The sequence below is a fragment of the Engystomops pustulosus genome, chromosome 6 (genome assembly GCF_040894005.1).
Source record: "Engystomops pustulosus chromosome 6, aEngPut4.maternal, whole genome shotgun sequence".
NCBI classification, from domain to species: domain Eukaryota; kingdom Metazoa; phylum Chordata; class Amphibia; order Anura; family Leptodactylidae; genus Engystomops; species Engystomops pustulosus.
This window is the reverse complement of record NC_092416.1, coordinates 187,168,986-187,185,053: the sequence shown is the minus strand read 5'-3', so window position 1 is coordinate 187,185,053 and position 16,068 is coordinate 187,168,986. Positions and strand designations below refer to the sequence as shown.

Sequence of the window (16,068 nt, the reverse complement as noted above, 5' to 3'; positions counted from 1 at the left end):
AAGGGGCACTAAGGAGAGAGGCCCTCCCCGTGCCCAGCCTCTCATACTCCAGAGAGCGCACCTTCACCAGGGGGGAGAGGACAGACTAAGGGGCACTAAGGAGAGAGGTCCTCCCCGTGCCCAGCCCCTCATACTCCAGAGAGCGCACCTTCACCAGGAGGGAGAGGACAGACTAAGGGACACTAAGGAGAGAGGTCCTCCCCGTGCCCAGCCTCTCATACTCCAGAGAGCGCACCTTCACCAGGAGGGGAGAGGACAGACTAAGGGACACTAAGGAGAGAGGCCCTCCCCGTGCCCAGCCTCTCATACTCCAGAGAGCGCACCTTCACCAGGAGGGAGAGGACAGACTAAGGGACACTAAGGAGAGAGGCCCTCCCCGTGCCCAACCTCTCATACTCCAGAGAGCGCACCTTCACCAGGAGGGAGAGGACAGACTAAGGGACACTAAGGAGAGAGGCCCTCCCCGTGCCCAGCCCCTCATACTCCAGAGAGCGCACCTTCACCAGGGGGGAGAGGACAGACTAATGGGCACTAAGGAGAGAGGCCCTCCCCGTGCCCAGCCTCTCATACTCCAGAGAGCGCACCTTCACCAGGGGGGAGAGGACAGACTAAGGGGCACTAAGGAGAGAGGTCCTCCCCGTGCCCAGCCTCTCATACTCCAGAGAGCGCACCTTCACCAGGAGAGGAGAGGACAGACTAAGGGATAGTAAGGAGAGAGGCCCTCCCCGTGCCCAGCCTCTCATACTCCAGAGAGCGCACCTTCACCAGGAGGGAGAGGACAGACTAAGGGACACTAAGGAGAGAGGCCCTCCCCGTGCCCAGCCTCTCATACTCCAGAGAGCGCACCTTCACCAGGAGGGAGAGGACAGACTAAAAGACAATAAGGAGAGAGGCCCTCCCCTTGCCCAGCTTCTCATACTCCAGAGAGCACACCTTCACCAGGGGGGGAGAGGACAGACTAAGGGACACTAAGGAGAGAGGCCCTCCCCGTGCCCAGCCTCTCATACTCCAGAGAGCGCACCTTCACCAGGAGGGAGAGGACAGAATAAAGGACACTAAGGAGAAAGGCCCTCCCCGTGCCCAGCCTCTCATACTCCAGAGAGCGCACCTTTACCAGGAGGAGAGGACAGGCTAAGGGGCACTAAGGAGAAAGGCCCTCCTCGTGCCCAGCCTCTCATACTCCAGAGAGCGCACCTTCACCAGGAGGGAGAAGACAGACTAAGGGACACTAAGGAGAGAGGTCCTCCCCGTGCCCAGCCTCTCATACTCCAGAGAGCGCACCTTCACCAGGAGGGAGAGGACAGACTAAGGGACACTAAGGAGAGAGGTCCTCCCCGTGCTCAGCCTCTCATACTCCAGAGAGCGCACCTTCACCAGGAGGGAGAGGACAGACTAAGGGGCACTAAGTAGAGAGGTCCTCCCCGTGCCCAGCCTCTCATACTCCAAAGAGCGCACCTTCGCCAAGAGGGAGAGGACAGACTAAGGGACACTAAGGAGAGAGGTCCTCCCCGTGCCCAGCCTCTTATACTCCAGAGAGCGCACCTTCACCAGGAGGGACAGGACAGACTAAGGGGCACTAAGGAGAGAGGTCCTCCCCGTGCCCAGCCTCTCATACTCCAGAGAGCGCACCTTCACCAGGAGGGGAGAGGACAGACTAAGGGTCACTAACGAGAGAGGTCCTCCCCGTGCCAAGCCTCTTATACTCCAGAGAGCGCACCTTCACCAGGGGGGAGAGGACAGACTAAGGGACACTAAGGAGAGAGGTCCTCCCCGTTCCCAGCCTCTCATACTCCAGAGAGCGAACCTTCACCAGGAGGGAGAGGACAGACTAAGGGACACTAAGGAGAGAGGTCCTCCCCGTGCCCAGCCTCTCATACTCCAGAGAGCGCACCTTCACCAGGAGGGGAGAGGACAGACTAAGGGATACTAAGGAGAGAGGTCCTCCCCGTGCCCAGCCTCTCATACTCCAGAGAGCGCACCTTCACCAGGAGGGAGAGGACAGACTAAGGGACACTAAGGAGAGAGGTCCTCCCCGTGCCCAGCCTCTCATACTCCAGAGAGCGCACCTTCACCAGGAGGGAGAGGACAGACTAAGGGACACTAAGGAGAGAGGTCCTCCCCGTGCCCAGCCCCTCATACTCCAGAGAGCGCACCTTCACCAGGAGGGAGAAGACAGACTAAGGGACACTAAGGATAGAGGTCCTCCCCGTGCCCAGCCTCTCATACTCCAGAGAGCGCACCTTCACCAGGAGGGAGAGGACAGACTAAGGGACACTAAGGAGAGAGGTCCTCCCCGTGCCCAGCCTCTCATACTCCAGAGAGCGCACCTTCACCAGGAGGGAGAGGACAGACTAAGGGGCACTAAGGAGAGAGGTCCTCCCCGTGCCCAGCCTCTCATACTCCAGAGAGCGCACCTTCACCAAGAGGGAGAGGACAGACTAAGGGACACTAAGGAGAGAGGTCCTCCCCGTGCCCAGCCTCTTATACTCCAGAGAGCGCACCTTCACCAGGAGGGACAGGACAGACTAAGGGGCACTAAGGAGAGAGGTCCTCCCCGTGCCCAGCCTCTCATACTCCAGAGAGCGCACCTTCACCAGGGGAGGAGAGGACAGACTAAGGGACACTAAGGAGAGAGGCCCTCCCCGTGCCCAGCCTCTCATACTCCAGAGAGCGCACCTTCACCAGGAGGGGAGAGGACAGACTAAGGGTCACTAACGAGAGAGGTCCTCCCCGTGCCAAGCCTCTCATACTCCAGAGAGCGCACCTTCACCAGGAGAGAGAGGACAGACTAAGGGACACTAAGGAGAGAGACCCTCCCCGTGCCCAGCCTCTCATACTTCAGAGAGCGCACCTTCACCAGGAGGGAGAGGACAGACTAAGGGACAGTAAGGAGAGAGGCCCTCCCCATGCCCAGCCTCTCATACTCCAGAGAGCGCACCTTCACCAGGAGGGAGAGGACAGACTAAGGGGCACTAAGGAGAGAGGTCCTCCCCGTGCCCAGCCTCTCATACTCCAGAGAGCGCACCTTCACCAAGAGGGAGAGGACAGACTAAGGGGCACTAAGGAGAGAGGTCCTCCCCGTGCCCAGCCTCTCATACTCCAGAGAGCGCACCTTCACCAAGAGGGAGTGGACAGACTAAGGGACACTAAGGAGAGAGGTCCTCCCCGTGCCCAGCCTCTCATACTCCAGAGAGCGCACCTTCACCAGGGGGGGAGAGGACAGACTAAGGGACACTAAGGAGAGAGGTCCTCCCCGTGCCCAGCCTCTCATACTCCAGAGAGCGCACCTTCACCACGAGGGGAGAGGACAGACTAAGGGACACTAAGGAGAGAGGTCCTCCCCGTGCCCAGCCTCTCATACTCCAGAGAGCGCACCTTCACCAGGAGGGAGAGGACAGACTAAGGGACACTAAGGAGAGAGGCCCTCCCCGTGCCCAGCCTCTCATACTCCAGAGAGCGCACCTTCACCAGGAGGGAGAGGACAGACTAAGGGACAGTATGAAGAGAGGTACTCCCCGTGCCCAGCCTCTCATACTTCAGAGAGCGCACCTTCACCAGGAGGGAGAGGACAGACTAAGGGACACTAAGGAGAGAGGCCCTCCCCGTGCCCAGCCTCTCATACTCCAGAGAGCGCACCTTCACCAGGAGGGAGAGGACAGAATAAGGGACACTAAGTTGAGAGGCCCTCCCCGTGCCCAGCCTCTCATACTCCAGAGAGCGCACCTTCACCAGGTCACCCAGAATGTTCCTAACCACCTCATCCACCGGGAGGATTTTACGCTACGTCAATACTAAACACTGTGCGTTTCACGTGTGGTACCTAACCACTAGACTGACTAGGAATAACGTGAAGCGGTCCCAGCCACCCAGGCCTCTGAATGCTCCACAGGCCCACTCCGCATAGGAGAGACCGGCCAACCCGGGCCAATGGATGGAAGCGCCCACCCGGTTGTACACCTCTGTGTTAAAGGGTCACTGAAGCAGGAAGTGGTCCATGCTCTCCAGCAGGCCACCACACTCCTCCCGGGGACAACCCCTTTCCTCAGAGCTCCTACACTTCAGATTGTCCCTCACACACAGCTTTCCATGGAAGCAGCGCCAAGTCACGTCCCAAAACTTCAACGGGATCCGGATAGAATTCAAAAGACCTAAACCCACCCCCAGATCCCGACTTGGGCAATCCCTGAGGGCCAGAGGCTTCTGGAAATTCGATGCCGAGAACTTTGGCGGAGTCCTGGAAGAGTGTCCGGGCTTTGAGCCCGGACCTCCCTCTCCCAGCCAGAGACTCTCACACTTATCCCGGTTGATCTTGGACGCAGAAGCCTCTGAGTAGTGGTCAACCTCTGACATCACCCATAGCGCCTCCCCTCCCGAGGACACGAAAACAGTGACATCATCGGCATACGCTACCACTCTAAGAGTGGCTTCCGGTCCTGCCCAATCCATCCCGACTCCCACCAACGGCCCACGATCAACCCTCCTAAGGAATGGGTCAATCGCAAACACGTACAGTAGTGGGCTCAGAGGACAACCCTGGCGAACACCAGACCCGACCTCAAAAGAGCGGCCAATCCAACCGTTCACAAGCGGGAAACTCTCTGCCCCTACATACAAAACCTTTAGCCAATTGACAAACTCCCCCGGCAGGCCATACCTCAGAAGGACAGACCAGAGGTACTCGTGGTCAACCCGATCAAACACTTTTGCCTGATCCAAGGACAAATTGTGCAAATTGTAGCCTCAGTTTCCTGTTCTTAGCTGAAAGGAGTGGGACCCGGTGTGGTCTTCTGCTGCTGTAGCCCATCTGCCTCAAAGTTGGACGTACTGTGCATTCAGAGATGTTCTTCTGCCTACCTTGGTTGTAACGGGTGGCGATTTGAGTCACTGTTGCCTTTCTATCAGCTCGAACCAGTCTGCCCATTCTCCTCTGACCTCTGGCATCAACAAGGCATTTCCGCCCACAGAACTGCCGCTCACTGGATGTTTTTTCTTTTTTGGACCATTCTCTGTAAACCCTAGAGATGGTTGTGCGTGAAAATCCCAGTAGATCAGCAGTTTCTGAAATACTCAGACCAGCCCTTCTGGCACCAACAACCATGCCACGTTCAAATGCCTCAAATCACCTTTCTTCCCCATACTGATGCTCGGGAGAACTGCAGGAGACTGTCTTGACCATGTCTACATGCCTAAATGCACTGAGTTGCCGCCATGTGATTGGCTGATTAGAAATTAAGTGTTAACGAGCAGTTGGACAGGTGTACCTAATAAAGTGGCCGGTGAGTGTACGTCCTCCATACGTTCGTGTGAATGTATGTAGCCTTGGTGGTTGCGAGGTGACGCCTGTTGCTATTCCAAGGAGAATTTCCATCATTCCTCATTGTGTCTTCCAACAGGGGATCTTCCTGGGTTCAGAAGGCGACATTCAGTAGATTGGCCCTTTCCTCATCTCCTTCCACCATGACCCCCATGTTATTCCTAAGAGGGCCCACACGTTTTTAGTTTCTTATCATTTACATAATTGAAAAATAATTTGGGATTATTTTTGCGGCCTTTATCGGCTTTTTACAGGATTTATTTTTCTCTCTATAATCCTGTAATGCCTCATCGCTACCTTCACGTTTTAGCACCTCAAACGCCTTATCTTTCTCGCTTATTGCTTTCCTTTCCTTAGTTACCACATTGGCTTTTTCCTGTTCCTCTTATGCTTTTTCCCATAAGGTTTGTGTTTCTCACAGGACTTTTTTAGAATATATGAGAAAAAGTCCCATTTTTTTGGGGGAGCTTTTGTCCTTGAGAACATAATCCCAGTTTATGCTTCTAAGGTCTTCCCTTAGTTGCTGAAAATTTGCCCTCCTGAAGTTTAGAGTGTTGGCTGCCCCTCCACTATCCCTCTTAGTAAATACAATGTTATTATGATCACTATTCCCCAGGTCTCCCCCTGATCCCTGTCGGGTCTGTTGGTTAGGATCAGGTCTAGCACTGCCCCCCCCCTCCCGTTGGCTCCAGGACTATGACGGGTAATTGTCTTTGGTGGATCGTCTCTGCACTCAGAAGCAATAAGCTGAGTTGTGTGGATTTTAATAATTCAGCGAGTAACTTAATGTATCCCCTTCATTGTGAGGTTTATTAAAGCGCCTCAGTGTCTTTAGGATGATGTATTCACTGCGCGGCGAGGCACATGGCGCTTAATGAGCGCCGCAAATAATACGGAAGGTGTACAACCTCAACACTATGTCCTGCTGAAATACTCTGTGCTGCTGGGAGCCCTGCCTACAGACACAGCACTGTCCTGCTGAAATACTCTGTGCTGCTGGGAACCCTGCCTACAAACACAGCACTGTCCTGCTGAAATACTCTGTGCTGCTGGGAACCCTGCCTACAAACACAGCACTGTCCTGCTGAAATACTCTGTGCTGCTGGGAACCCTGCCTACAAACACAGCACTGTCCTGCTGAAATACTCTGTGCTGCTGGTAACCATGCCTACAGACACAGCACTGTCCTGCTGAAATACTCTGTGCTGCTGGGAACCCTGCCTACAGACACAGCACTGTCCTGCTGAAATACTCTGTGCTGCTGGGAACCCTGCCTACAGACACAGCACTGTCCTGCTGAAATACTCTGTGCTGCTGGGAACCCTGCCTACAGACACAGCACTGTCCTGCTGAAATACTCTGTGCTGCTGGGAACCCTGCCCCTTCTTTATGTAGTTGTCAGTCTGTAACCTTAGCACAATCCCCTCCTGAAATACTCTGCACTGCTCAGGACGCTTCTTCCACAGTGTTACTCTGAGTCTCTGACCTCCCACATCCACAGCACCGTCCTCTGCTGAAATACTCTGTGCTGGCATTACTCTGCCCGTATCTCATGCTGCTGGTAAAAGCTTCATGGATGTCAACACACCAAGTCTTATCTACCAATCACCAAATCTCCTACATCGGCATTTATAATATAATGTCTGGTAGCAGTCACCACTAGGGGGAGCTCATGAGCTGGCTGCATACTGCATATGATAGAGTTTCATGTATGGACAGGGTACAGTAACCCCCCCATAAGCTCCCCCTAGAGGAGACTGAAGGAAGACAACAATTTATGTGTCTGTGCAGGCGATTTGGTGAGAACATCAGTGAGAATGGAGACCCCAAAATGCTTCATACGGATGGAGATCTGGGGGGGCACTACATTCATGGGGGGCCCTAAAGTAGAACACCTTGAGATGAAATGTCCCGTCCTCCTAGGGGTAGATACTGTTTAGGGGGGGGTTGTATTTTTTGGAAATAACTAATTCTGCTGTTACTGCATCAATGGCCACAGGATGGCCTCACAGGTACAGGGGGGCAATGACATAATCCCCCAAATATTCCTGCGGTTATCATGATATTTATGCTATATATATATATATATATATATATATATATATATATATATATATATTTACACTAAAAATTCCTGAAAATTTTGGTGAAATATTTCTTTATTCTCCTCCGGGTGGATACAATTATAATAACAAATATATAGATTTTCTTTAAGTTTTTCCAATATCTCAAAATAAAACGTTAAAAAAAAAGGATATTTATTTGCCTCATCGCCTTCTATTTGCTAATCGGGGTTCGATTTAATTACATTTCATTGGACCAATTTTCATATTGCAGATATTGGACCAATTTTCATATTGCAGATATTGGGGCCTTCATTAAGCTCCTGGCCCCCATCTTTGATCACAGGAGGAGCCCCCTCTCTCTCCAACCACTCAGGTGCTGTGGTCAAGAGGGGTGGATGCAGGGGTGAATCTAAACTCTCGGATGCATATACAGGCAGTCCCCGGGTTACGTACATGATATGGTCCGGAGGTTTGTTCTTAAGTTGAATTTGTATGTAAGTCGAAACTGTATATTTTATAATTGTAGATCCAGACAAAAATTTTTTTTTGCCCCAGTGACAATTGGAGTTTAAACATTTTTTGCTGTAATGGGACCAAGGATTATCAATAAAGCTTCATTACAGACACCTTACAGATGATCACTGCAGTCTGGGACTATAGTAACATCCAGAGAGGTCACCAGAGGTCACAGGGGTCTGTCTGAAACTATGTGTTGTCTGTAAGTCAGGTGTCCTTAAGTAGGGGACCGCCTGTACATTGGCGCCCCCTCCACCCCATACAGAAGTAATGTATAAGGCTCTTTTTGATAAGTGGGTTCTCCATGCTGACATCGGGTGTGAAGAGACACTACTTTTAGGGTGACTATGCCCCTAATGAAACCTCCCATCTTGCTGCAATTGGTGCTGCCTGAGGCAATAGGCTCAGCTCGCCTCATGGTTGATGCACCCTTGGGTAGACGACTCGGAATCCCAATGTTTGGTGACATAGCTGCTCATTGGTAGGCAGCATCAGAAGAGCGACCTTCAGTGATTTCCTATGTTCAGTTATTTATGGATGTCCACCCTCTAGAAGTCAGGAGTACAGTTTACACATGTGGCATCGGCTGAGGGTTCTCAGGAACGGGGAGAATATTGGGCGTGTCCACGAAACGACTGAACTCAAAGTCATCGCTGGTTTGCTTCTTCGCCAGCTTGTAGACCAATCTCGAGATGTAACCGAGAACAAAGAACAAGACAACTGAAAGCAATAAGATGAAGACGATCAGCAGCACGAACGATGCCTTCTTCTTCGGAGAATCGGTAACCATCAATGTCAGGGTCAAGGACGTCCAAGCACTGGATAGTACGGAAAGCTTCACCAGAGACACAGAGGAGCCCTCACTGTTGATGGCCACGCAGGCGTACAAACCAGAGTCACTAGGCTTAGCCAGCAGAAGAGTGAGTTTCCCATCGCTGGAAATGTTTTGGTTGACTTCAAATCCAGTTGGGAGCAACCAAGTCAACGTTGGTCTTGGTAGACCCTTGACGGTACATGGAACAGTCATGGAGGTGCCTTCTGTAACATAAACCTCCTGAAAGCCCTGACTAAATGTAGGTGGAGTGCAACGAGGCACAAGGCTCACCGAGGCGGCTAACGAGTCATTGGGAAATAAGGACTTCATAAACCACCGATTTTCTGTCAGCTCGATTCCCCTGAAACGGCACTCGTTAGTGAGGTTATTCCCCATCACGTCGATCCGCAATGAAGACGAAGAGTTAAAGAGAGGCTGAAACCAAAGAGGAGTGACGGAAGTCAAGCCGTTGGCTTCCAGATTCAAGACCGTTAGCATGGAAAGGCTCTGGAAAGCCGAGTCATGGATGGTGGTAATCATGTTCCTAGAAAGATCTAGAATCCGAAGGTTCTTCAAGCCCTGGAACATCTGCCGGGGGATTAGCCTCAAGTTGTTCCCACGTAGTTCCAGCTGCTGAATGGGAAGGTCATTGAGGGCCAGGGGATGGATATTGGACGCGCTAAGATTTAACTCATTCAGAATTAAAGTTTTCAATCTCGGAAGGTCTCCAAAGGCCTGAGCGTCAACGTAAGCCACCGGCGTCCTCCTCAGCGAGAGGTCTTCCAGGGATTTCAGATTCCAGATGCTCTGCTTGGTGATGATGAATCGTGGACATCTACTCAGACTCAACGTAGTGATATTATCCGAGGCAGCAATAGGAACCTGGAAATATCTCTCCGACTCACAGCAATGTATGGAAGACGAAACGCAGCGACATCCAGGATGACAACCCGTGGCCCTCACCAGTGCGACATGTGGGACTATTACTAGAAGGGACGTCAGAGTCACCAGGATGGGGCCCATGGAATCTAAAAAGAAAGACGTAAAAATAGTGAATAAATCACACAGGGGGGGGGGGGCATGGCTTTATTTAAGACAAGCCACATAATACTGCCAATATACATACTATAATACTGCCCCATCTGTACAAGAATATAACTACTATAATACTGCCCCCTATGTACGGGAATATAACTACTATAATACTGCCCCCTATGTACAGGAATATAACTACTATAATACTGCCCCCTATGTACAAGAATATAACTACTATAATACTGCCCCCTATGTACGGGAATATAACTACTATAATACTGCCCCCTATGTACAGGAATATAACTACTATAATACTGCCCCCTATGTACAGGAATATAACTACTATAATACTGCCCCCTATGTACAAGATTATAACTACTATAATACCGCCCCCTATGTACAGGAATATAACTACTATAATACTGCCCCCTATGTACAAGAATATAACTACTATAATACTGCCCCCTATGTACAGGAATATAACTACTATAATACTGCACCCTATGTACAAGACTATAACTACTATAATACTGCCCCCTATGTACAGGAATATTACTATAATACTGCCCCTATGTACAAGAATATAACTACTATAATACTGCCCCCTATGTACAAGAATATAACTACTATAATACTGCCCCCTATGTACGGGAATATAACTACTATAATACTGCCCCCTATGTACAGGAATATAACTACTATAATACTGCCCCCTATGTACAGGAATATAACTACTATAATACTGCCCCCTATGTACAAGATTATAACTACTATAATACCGCCCCCTATGTACAGGAATATAACTACTATAATACTGCCCCCTATGTACAAGAATATAACTACTATAATACTGCCCCCTATGTACAGGAATATAACTACTATAATACTGCACCCTATGTACAAGACTATAACTACTATAATACTGCCCCCTATGTACAGGAATATTACTATAATACTGCCCCTATGTACAAGAATATAACTACTATAATACTGCCCCCTATGTACAAGAATATAACTACTATAATACTGTCCCCTATGTACAAGAATATTACTACTATAATACTGCCCCCTATGTACAAGCATATAACTACTATAATACTGCCCCCCTATGTACAAGAATATAATTACTATAATACTGTCCCCTATGTACAAGAATATAACTACTATAATACTGCCCCCTATGTACAGGAATATAACTACTATAATACTGCCCCCTATGTACAAGAATATAACTACTATAATACTGCCCCCTATGTACAGGAATATAACTACTATAATACTGCCCCCTATGTACAGGAATATAATTACTATAATACTGCCCCCTATGTACAAGAATATAACTACTATAATACTGCACCATATGTACAAGAATATAACTACTATAATACTGTCCCCTATGTACAAGAATATAACTACTATAATACTGTCCCCTATGTACAGGAATATAACTACTATAATACTGCCCCTATGTACAAGAATATAACTACTATAATACTGCCCCCTATGTACAGGAATATAACTACTATAATACTGCCCCCTATGTACAAGAATATAACTACTATAATACCGCCCCCTATGTACAAGAATATAACTACTATAATACTGCCCCCTATGTACAGGAATATAACTACTATAATACTGCCCCCTATGTACAGGAATATAACTACTATAATACTGCCCCCTATGTACAGGAATATAACTACTATAATACTGCCCCCTATGTACAGGAATATAACTACTATAATACTGCCCCCTATGTACAGGAATATAACTACTATAATACTGCCCTCTGTGTACAAGAATATTACTACTATAATACTGCCCCCTATAACTACTATAATACTGCCCCCTATGTACAGGGATATAACTACTATAATACTGCCCCCTATGTACAGGAATATAACTACTATAATACTGCCCCCTATGTACAAGAATATAACTACTATAATATTGTCCCCTATGTACAAGAATATAACTACTATAATACTGTCCCATATGTACAAGAATATAACTACTATAATACTGTCCCCTATGTACAAGAATATAACTACTATAATACTGGCCCCTATGTACAAGAATATAACTACTATAATACTGCACCATATGTACAAGAATATAACTACTATAATACTGTCCCCTATGTACAGGAATATAACTACTATAATACTGCCCCTATGTACAGGAATATAACTACTATAATACTGCCCCCTATGTACAAGAATATAACTACTATAATACTGCCCCCTATGTACAAGAATATAACTACTATAATACTGCCCCCTATGTACAGGAATATAACTACTATAATACTGCCCCCTATGTACAAGAATATAATTACTATAATACTGCCCCCTATGTACAATCTATGTTTTGCGCCGAATTTCCCTGGGATTTTGGCGCACAGTCAAATTTTGGCACAGCGACGCCGGTTTGCACGCAGCAGAAGTCAGGGGGCGGGCCTACCTACGACCCAACGGATTCGGACAAGCCGTTGAATTTATAAAAGGATTTGTGTCGCAAGATCAAGCACTCACATGCACCAGGAAGAAGAAGGTGAACTCCGGCGGACCTCGCGCCGGACCCGAAACCTTGTCGGAACAACGCACCGCGGTATCACAACGGATATTTCTGTAAAAGGGGGGCTCTGCTGCGGATATTTCTGTAAAGGGGGGCTCTACTGCGGACATTTCTGTAAAGGGGGGCTCTGCTGTGGGTCGGTCAGTCAGTCCCCGGTGTCCTGTCACTGTGGGTCGGTCAGTCAGTCCCCGGTGTCCTGTGGGTCGGTCACTCAGTCCCCGGTGTCCTGTGGGTCGGTCAGTCAGTCCTTGGTGTCCTGTGGGTCGGTCAGTCAGTCAGTCCCCGGTGTCCTGTGGGTCGGTCAGTCAGTCAGTCCCCAGTGTCCTGTGGGTCGGTCAGTCAGTCAGTCCCCGGTGTCCTGTGGGTCGGTCAGTCAGTCCCCGGTGTCCTGTGGGTCGGTCAGTCAGTCAGTCCCCAGTGTCCTGTGGGTCGGTCAGTCAGTCAGTCCCCAGTGTCCTGTGGGTCGGTCAGTCAGTCAGTCCCCAGTGTCCTGTGGGTCGGTCAGTCAGTCAGTCCCCGGTGTCCTGTGGGTCGGTCAGTCAGTCAGTCCCCAGTGTCCTGTGGGTCGGTCAGTCAGTCAGTCCCCGGTGTCCTGTGGGTCGGTCAGTCAGTCCCCGGTGTCCTGTGGGTCGGTCAGTCAGTTCTCGGTGTCCTGTGGGTCGGTCAGTCAGTCAGTCCTTGGTGTCCTGTGGGTCGGTCCGTCAGTCCCCGGTGTCATGTGGGTCGGTCAGTCAGTCCCTGGTGTCCTGTGGGTCGGTCAGTCAGTCCCCGGTGTCCTGTCACTGTGGGTCGGTCAGTCAGTCCCCGGTGTCCTGTGGGTCGGTCAGTCAGTCAGTCAGTCCCCGGTGTCCTGTGGGTTGGTCAGTCCCTGGTTGTCCTGTGGGTTGGTCAGTCCCTGGTTGTCCTGTGGGTTGGTCAGTCCCCGGTGTCCTGTGGGTCGGTCAGTCAGTCCCCGGTGTCCTGTGGGTCGGTCAGTCAGTCAGTCCCCGGTGTCCTGTGGGTTGGTCAGTCCCTGGTTGTCCTGTGGGTTGGTCAGTCCCTGGTTGTCCTGTGGGTTGGTCAGTCCCCGGTGTCCTGTGGGTCGGTCAGTCAGTCCCCGGTGTCCTGTGGGTCGGTCAGTCAGTCCCCGGTGTCCTGTGGGTCGGTCAGTCAGTCAGTCAGTCCCCGGTGTCCTGTGGGTTGGTCCATCAGTCCCTGGTGTCAGGCGGCTGCTGCTCAGCACAATCCATTAATGTTCAGTTTTTTCCTCACGGATTGGTATCAGTTTTTTGCTGTACATGAAATATCTTGTTGTAATCCTCGTTATTACGCCGGAGGTAATCACTCTATAATTATGACCGATTATAATGTCAGTTCTTCCCCTTTACATTTCTAGTCAGGTTTTATATGAACCATTGACTCCCAAGAGAGCCGAGAGGATGGCAGTAACGGGCTCTGCAGAATTATGGGAATTATTAACTGAGATTTCTCACATACATTTACTCCCATAATCATCTTCGGGGGCAGAGGCTGCACCCGCGCTTCTAGGCCTCACTTTGGGCCTTTATTTAACCTACACTCTCCCTGTTCCCCATAGCAACCAATAAGAGTTCATCTCTCATTTCCCAGGCTGCTTTGGTAGAATGAAAGCTGAGCTGTGATTGGTTGCTTCAGCCAATATGAATTATATTTCTCCTCACCTCCTGTAATATACTGAAGACGTCTCCTATAGCAGAACATATGTAACCATGGAAACTGCTATAACACGGAGAGACCCCGTATATACAGAACATATGTCTCCTCATATAATCTCACTATCCATATGTTATACAGTGACAGAGGTCCTCACAACATATGTCCCCGCGTATCACAGCACAGCAGAGGATTCATGGACGTCACAGGAAGCCGTGTATGTGTGTAGGTCCTGCCGCTCCTGCACACACCGCAGCCCGGGGTCCTGCCGCTCCTGCACACACCGCAGCCCGAGGTCCTGCCGCTCCTGCACACACCGCAGCCCGAGGTCCTGCCGCTCCTGCACACACCGCAGCCCGAGGTCCTGCCGCTCCTGCACACACCGCAGCCCGAGGTCCTGCCGCTCCTGCACACACCGCAGCCCGAGGTCCTGCCGCTCCCGCACACACCGCAGCCCGAGGTCCTGCCGCTCCCGCACACACCGCAGCCCGAGGTCCTGCCGCTCCCGCACACACCGCAGCCCGAGGTCCTGCCGCTCCCGCACACACCGCAGCCCGAGGTCCTGCCGCTCCCGCACACACCGCAGCCCGAGGTCCTGCCGCTCCCGCACACACCGCAGCCCGAGGTCCTGCCGCTCCCGCACACACCGCAGCCCGAGGTCCTGCCGCTCCCGCACACACCGCAGCCCGAGGTCCTGCCGCTCCCGCACACACCGCAGCCCGAGGTCCTGCCGCTCCCGCACACACCGCAGCCCGAGGTCCTGCCGCTCCCGCACACACCGCAGCCCGAGGTCCTGCCGCTCCCGCACACACCGCAGCCCGAGGTCCTGCCGCTCCCGCACACACCGCAGCCCGAGGTGCTGCCGCTCCCGCACACACCGCAGCCCGAGGTCCTGCCGCTCCCGCACACACCGCAGCCCGAGGTCCTGCCGCTCCCGCACACACCGCAGCCCGAGGTCCTGCCGCTCCCGCACACACCGCAGCCCAAGGTCCTGCCGCTCCCGCACACACCGCAGCCCGAGGTCCTGCCGCTCACAGTGCTGAAGTCAGCAGAGGCGACACCACTGCAGGGGAGGCCATTCACATGTAGCAGAGCCGGGATTGTCAGGCGCAGCAGAGCCGGGATTGTCAGGCGCAGCAGAGCCGGGATTGTCAGGCGCAGCAGAGCCGGGATTGTCAGGCGCAGCAGAGCCGGGATTGTCAGGCGCAGCAGAGCCGGGATTGTCAGGCGCAGCAGAGCCGGGATTGTCAGGCGCAGCAGAGCCGGGATTGTCAGGCGCAGCAGAGCCGGGATTGTCAGGCGCAGCAGAGCCGGGATTGTCAGGCGCAGCAGAGCCGGGAATGTCAGGCGCAGCAGAGCCGGGACTGTCAGGCGCAGCAGAGCCGGGACTGTCAGGCGCAGCAGAGCCGGGACTGTCAGGCGCAGCAGAGCCGGGACTGTCAGGCGCAGCAGAGCCGGGACTGTCAGGCGCAGCAGGGCCGGGACTGTCAGGCGCAGCAGGGCCGGAACTGTCAGGCGTAGCAGGGCCGGAACTGTCAGGCGTAGCAGGGCCGGGACTGTCAGGCGTAGCAGGGCCGGAACTGTCAGGTGTAGCAGAGCTGTGTGAGTTCTCTGCAGGTAACCTCAGTATGTGAGCACTCAGCGCTATAATTCACCCCAATAATGAAAACTTCAATGAAGACACCATAATAACGCCCTCAGCTCTGCTACATCCCCACATATCACACACTGCACCGCGTTACTTACTGGACTCCGCAGGATCAGGATCTGGACCTTCCTCCTCCCTGGATCACCCGGAACCTGACGACTTCTTACATCTCCAGTCGGGTGACTCCACCTGTTATATACGCTCCCCCCGCACACCTGATATGTGCTGTAGAGCGCCCCCCGGGGGATGACACTGCAATGTATTATATGTTTAGGTCTTGTTTTATGACATCAGTGCCTGATACATGACATATTACAGAATCTTACAGATTTCTTCACCCCCCGCTGCTGGGTGATGGTTTAGTCCACACCTGTGCAGGTAAAGAAGGGGCAGGTGCATTAATGAACCCCCGGGGGCGTTTTCTGGA

General features: G+C 51.7%; 1 protein-coding gene across 1 annotated transcript; it reads right to left on the bottom strand.

Moving 5' to 3' along the window:
* Nucleotides 1–7,466: 7,466 nt before the first annotated feature.
* On the bottom strand, nt 7,467–15,825 carry LOC140066203 (leucine-rich repeat and fibronectin type III domain-containing protein 1-like protein). The gene is made up of 2 exons (XM_072113735.1): nt 15,740–15,825; nt 7,467–9,738 (listed from the first exon to the last, which is right to left on the bottom strand). The coding sequence occupies exon 2, from the start codon at nt 9,731–9,733 to the stop codon at nt 8,465–8,467; it is 1,269 nt and encodes a 422-aa protein (XP_071969836.1). The 5' UTR covers nt 9,734–9,738; nt 15,740–15,825; the 3' UTR covers nt 7,467–8,464.
* Nucleotides 15,826–16,068: the final 243 nt, after the last annotated feature.

Coding starts and splice junctions, on each gene's coding strand:
- LOC140066203 (XM_072113735.1), bottom strand. CDS start 9,733: ATGGGCCCCATCCTGGTGACTCTGACGTCCCTTCTAGTAATAGTCCCA.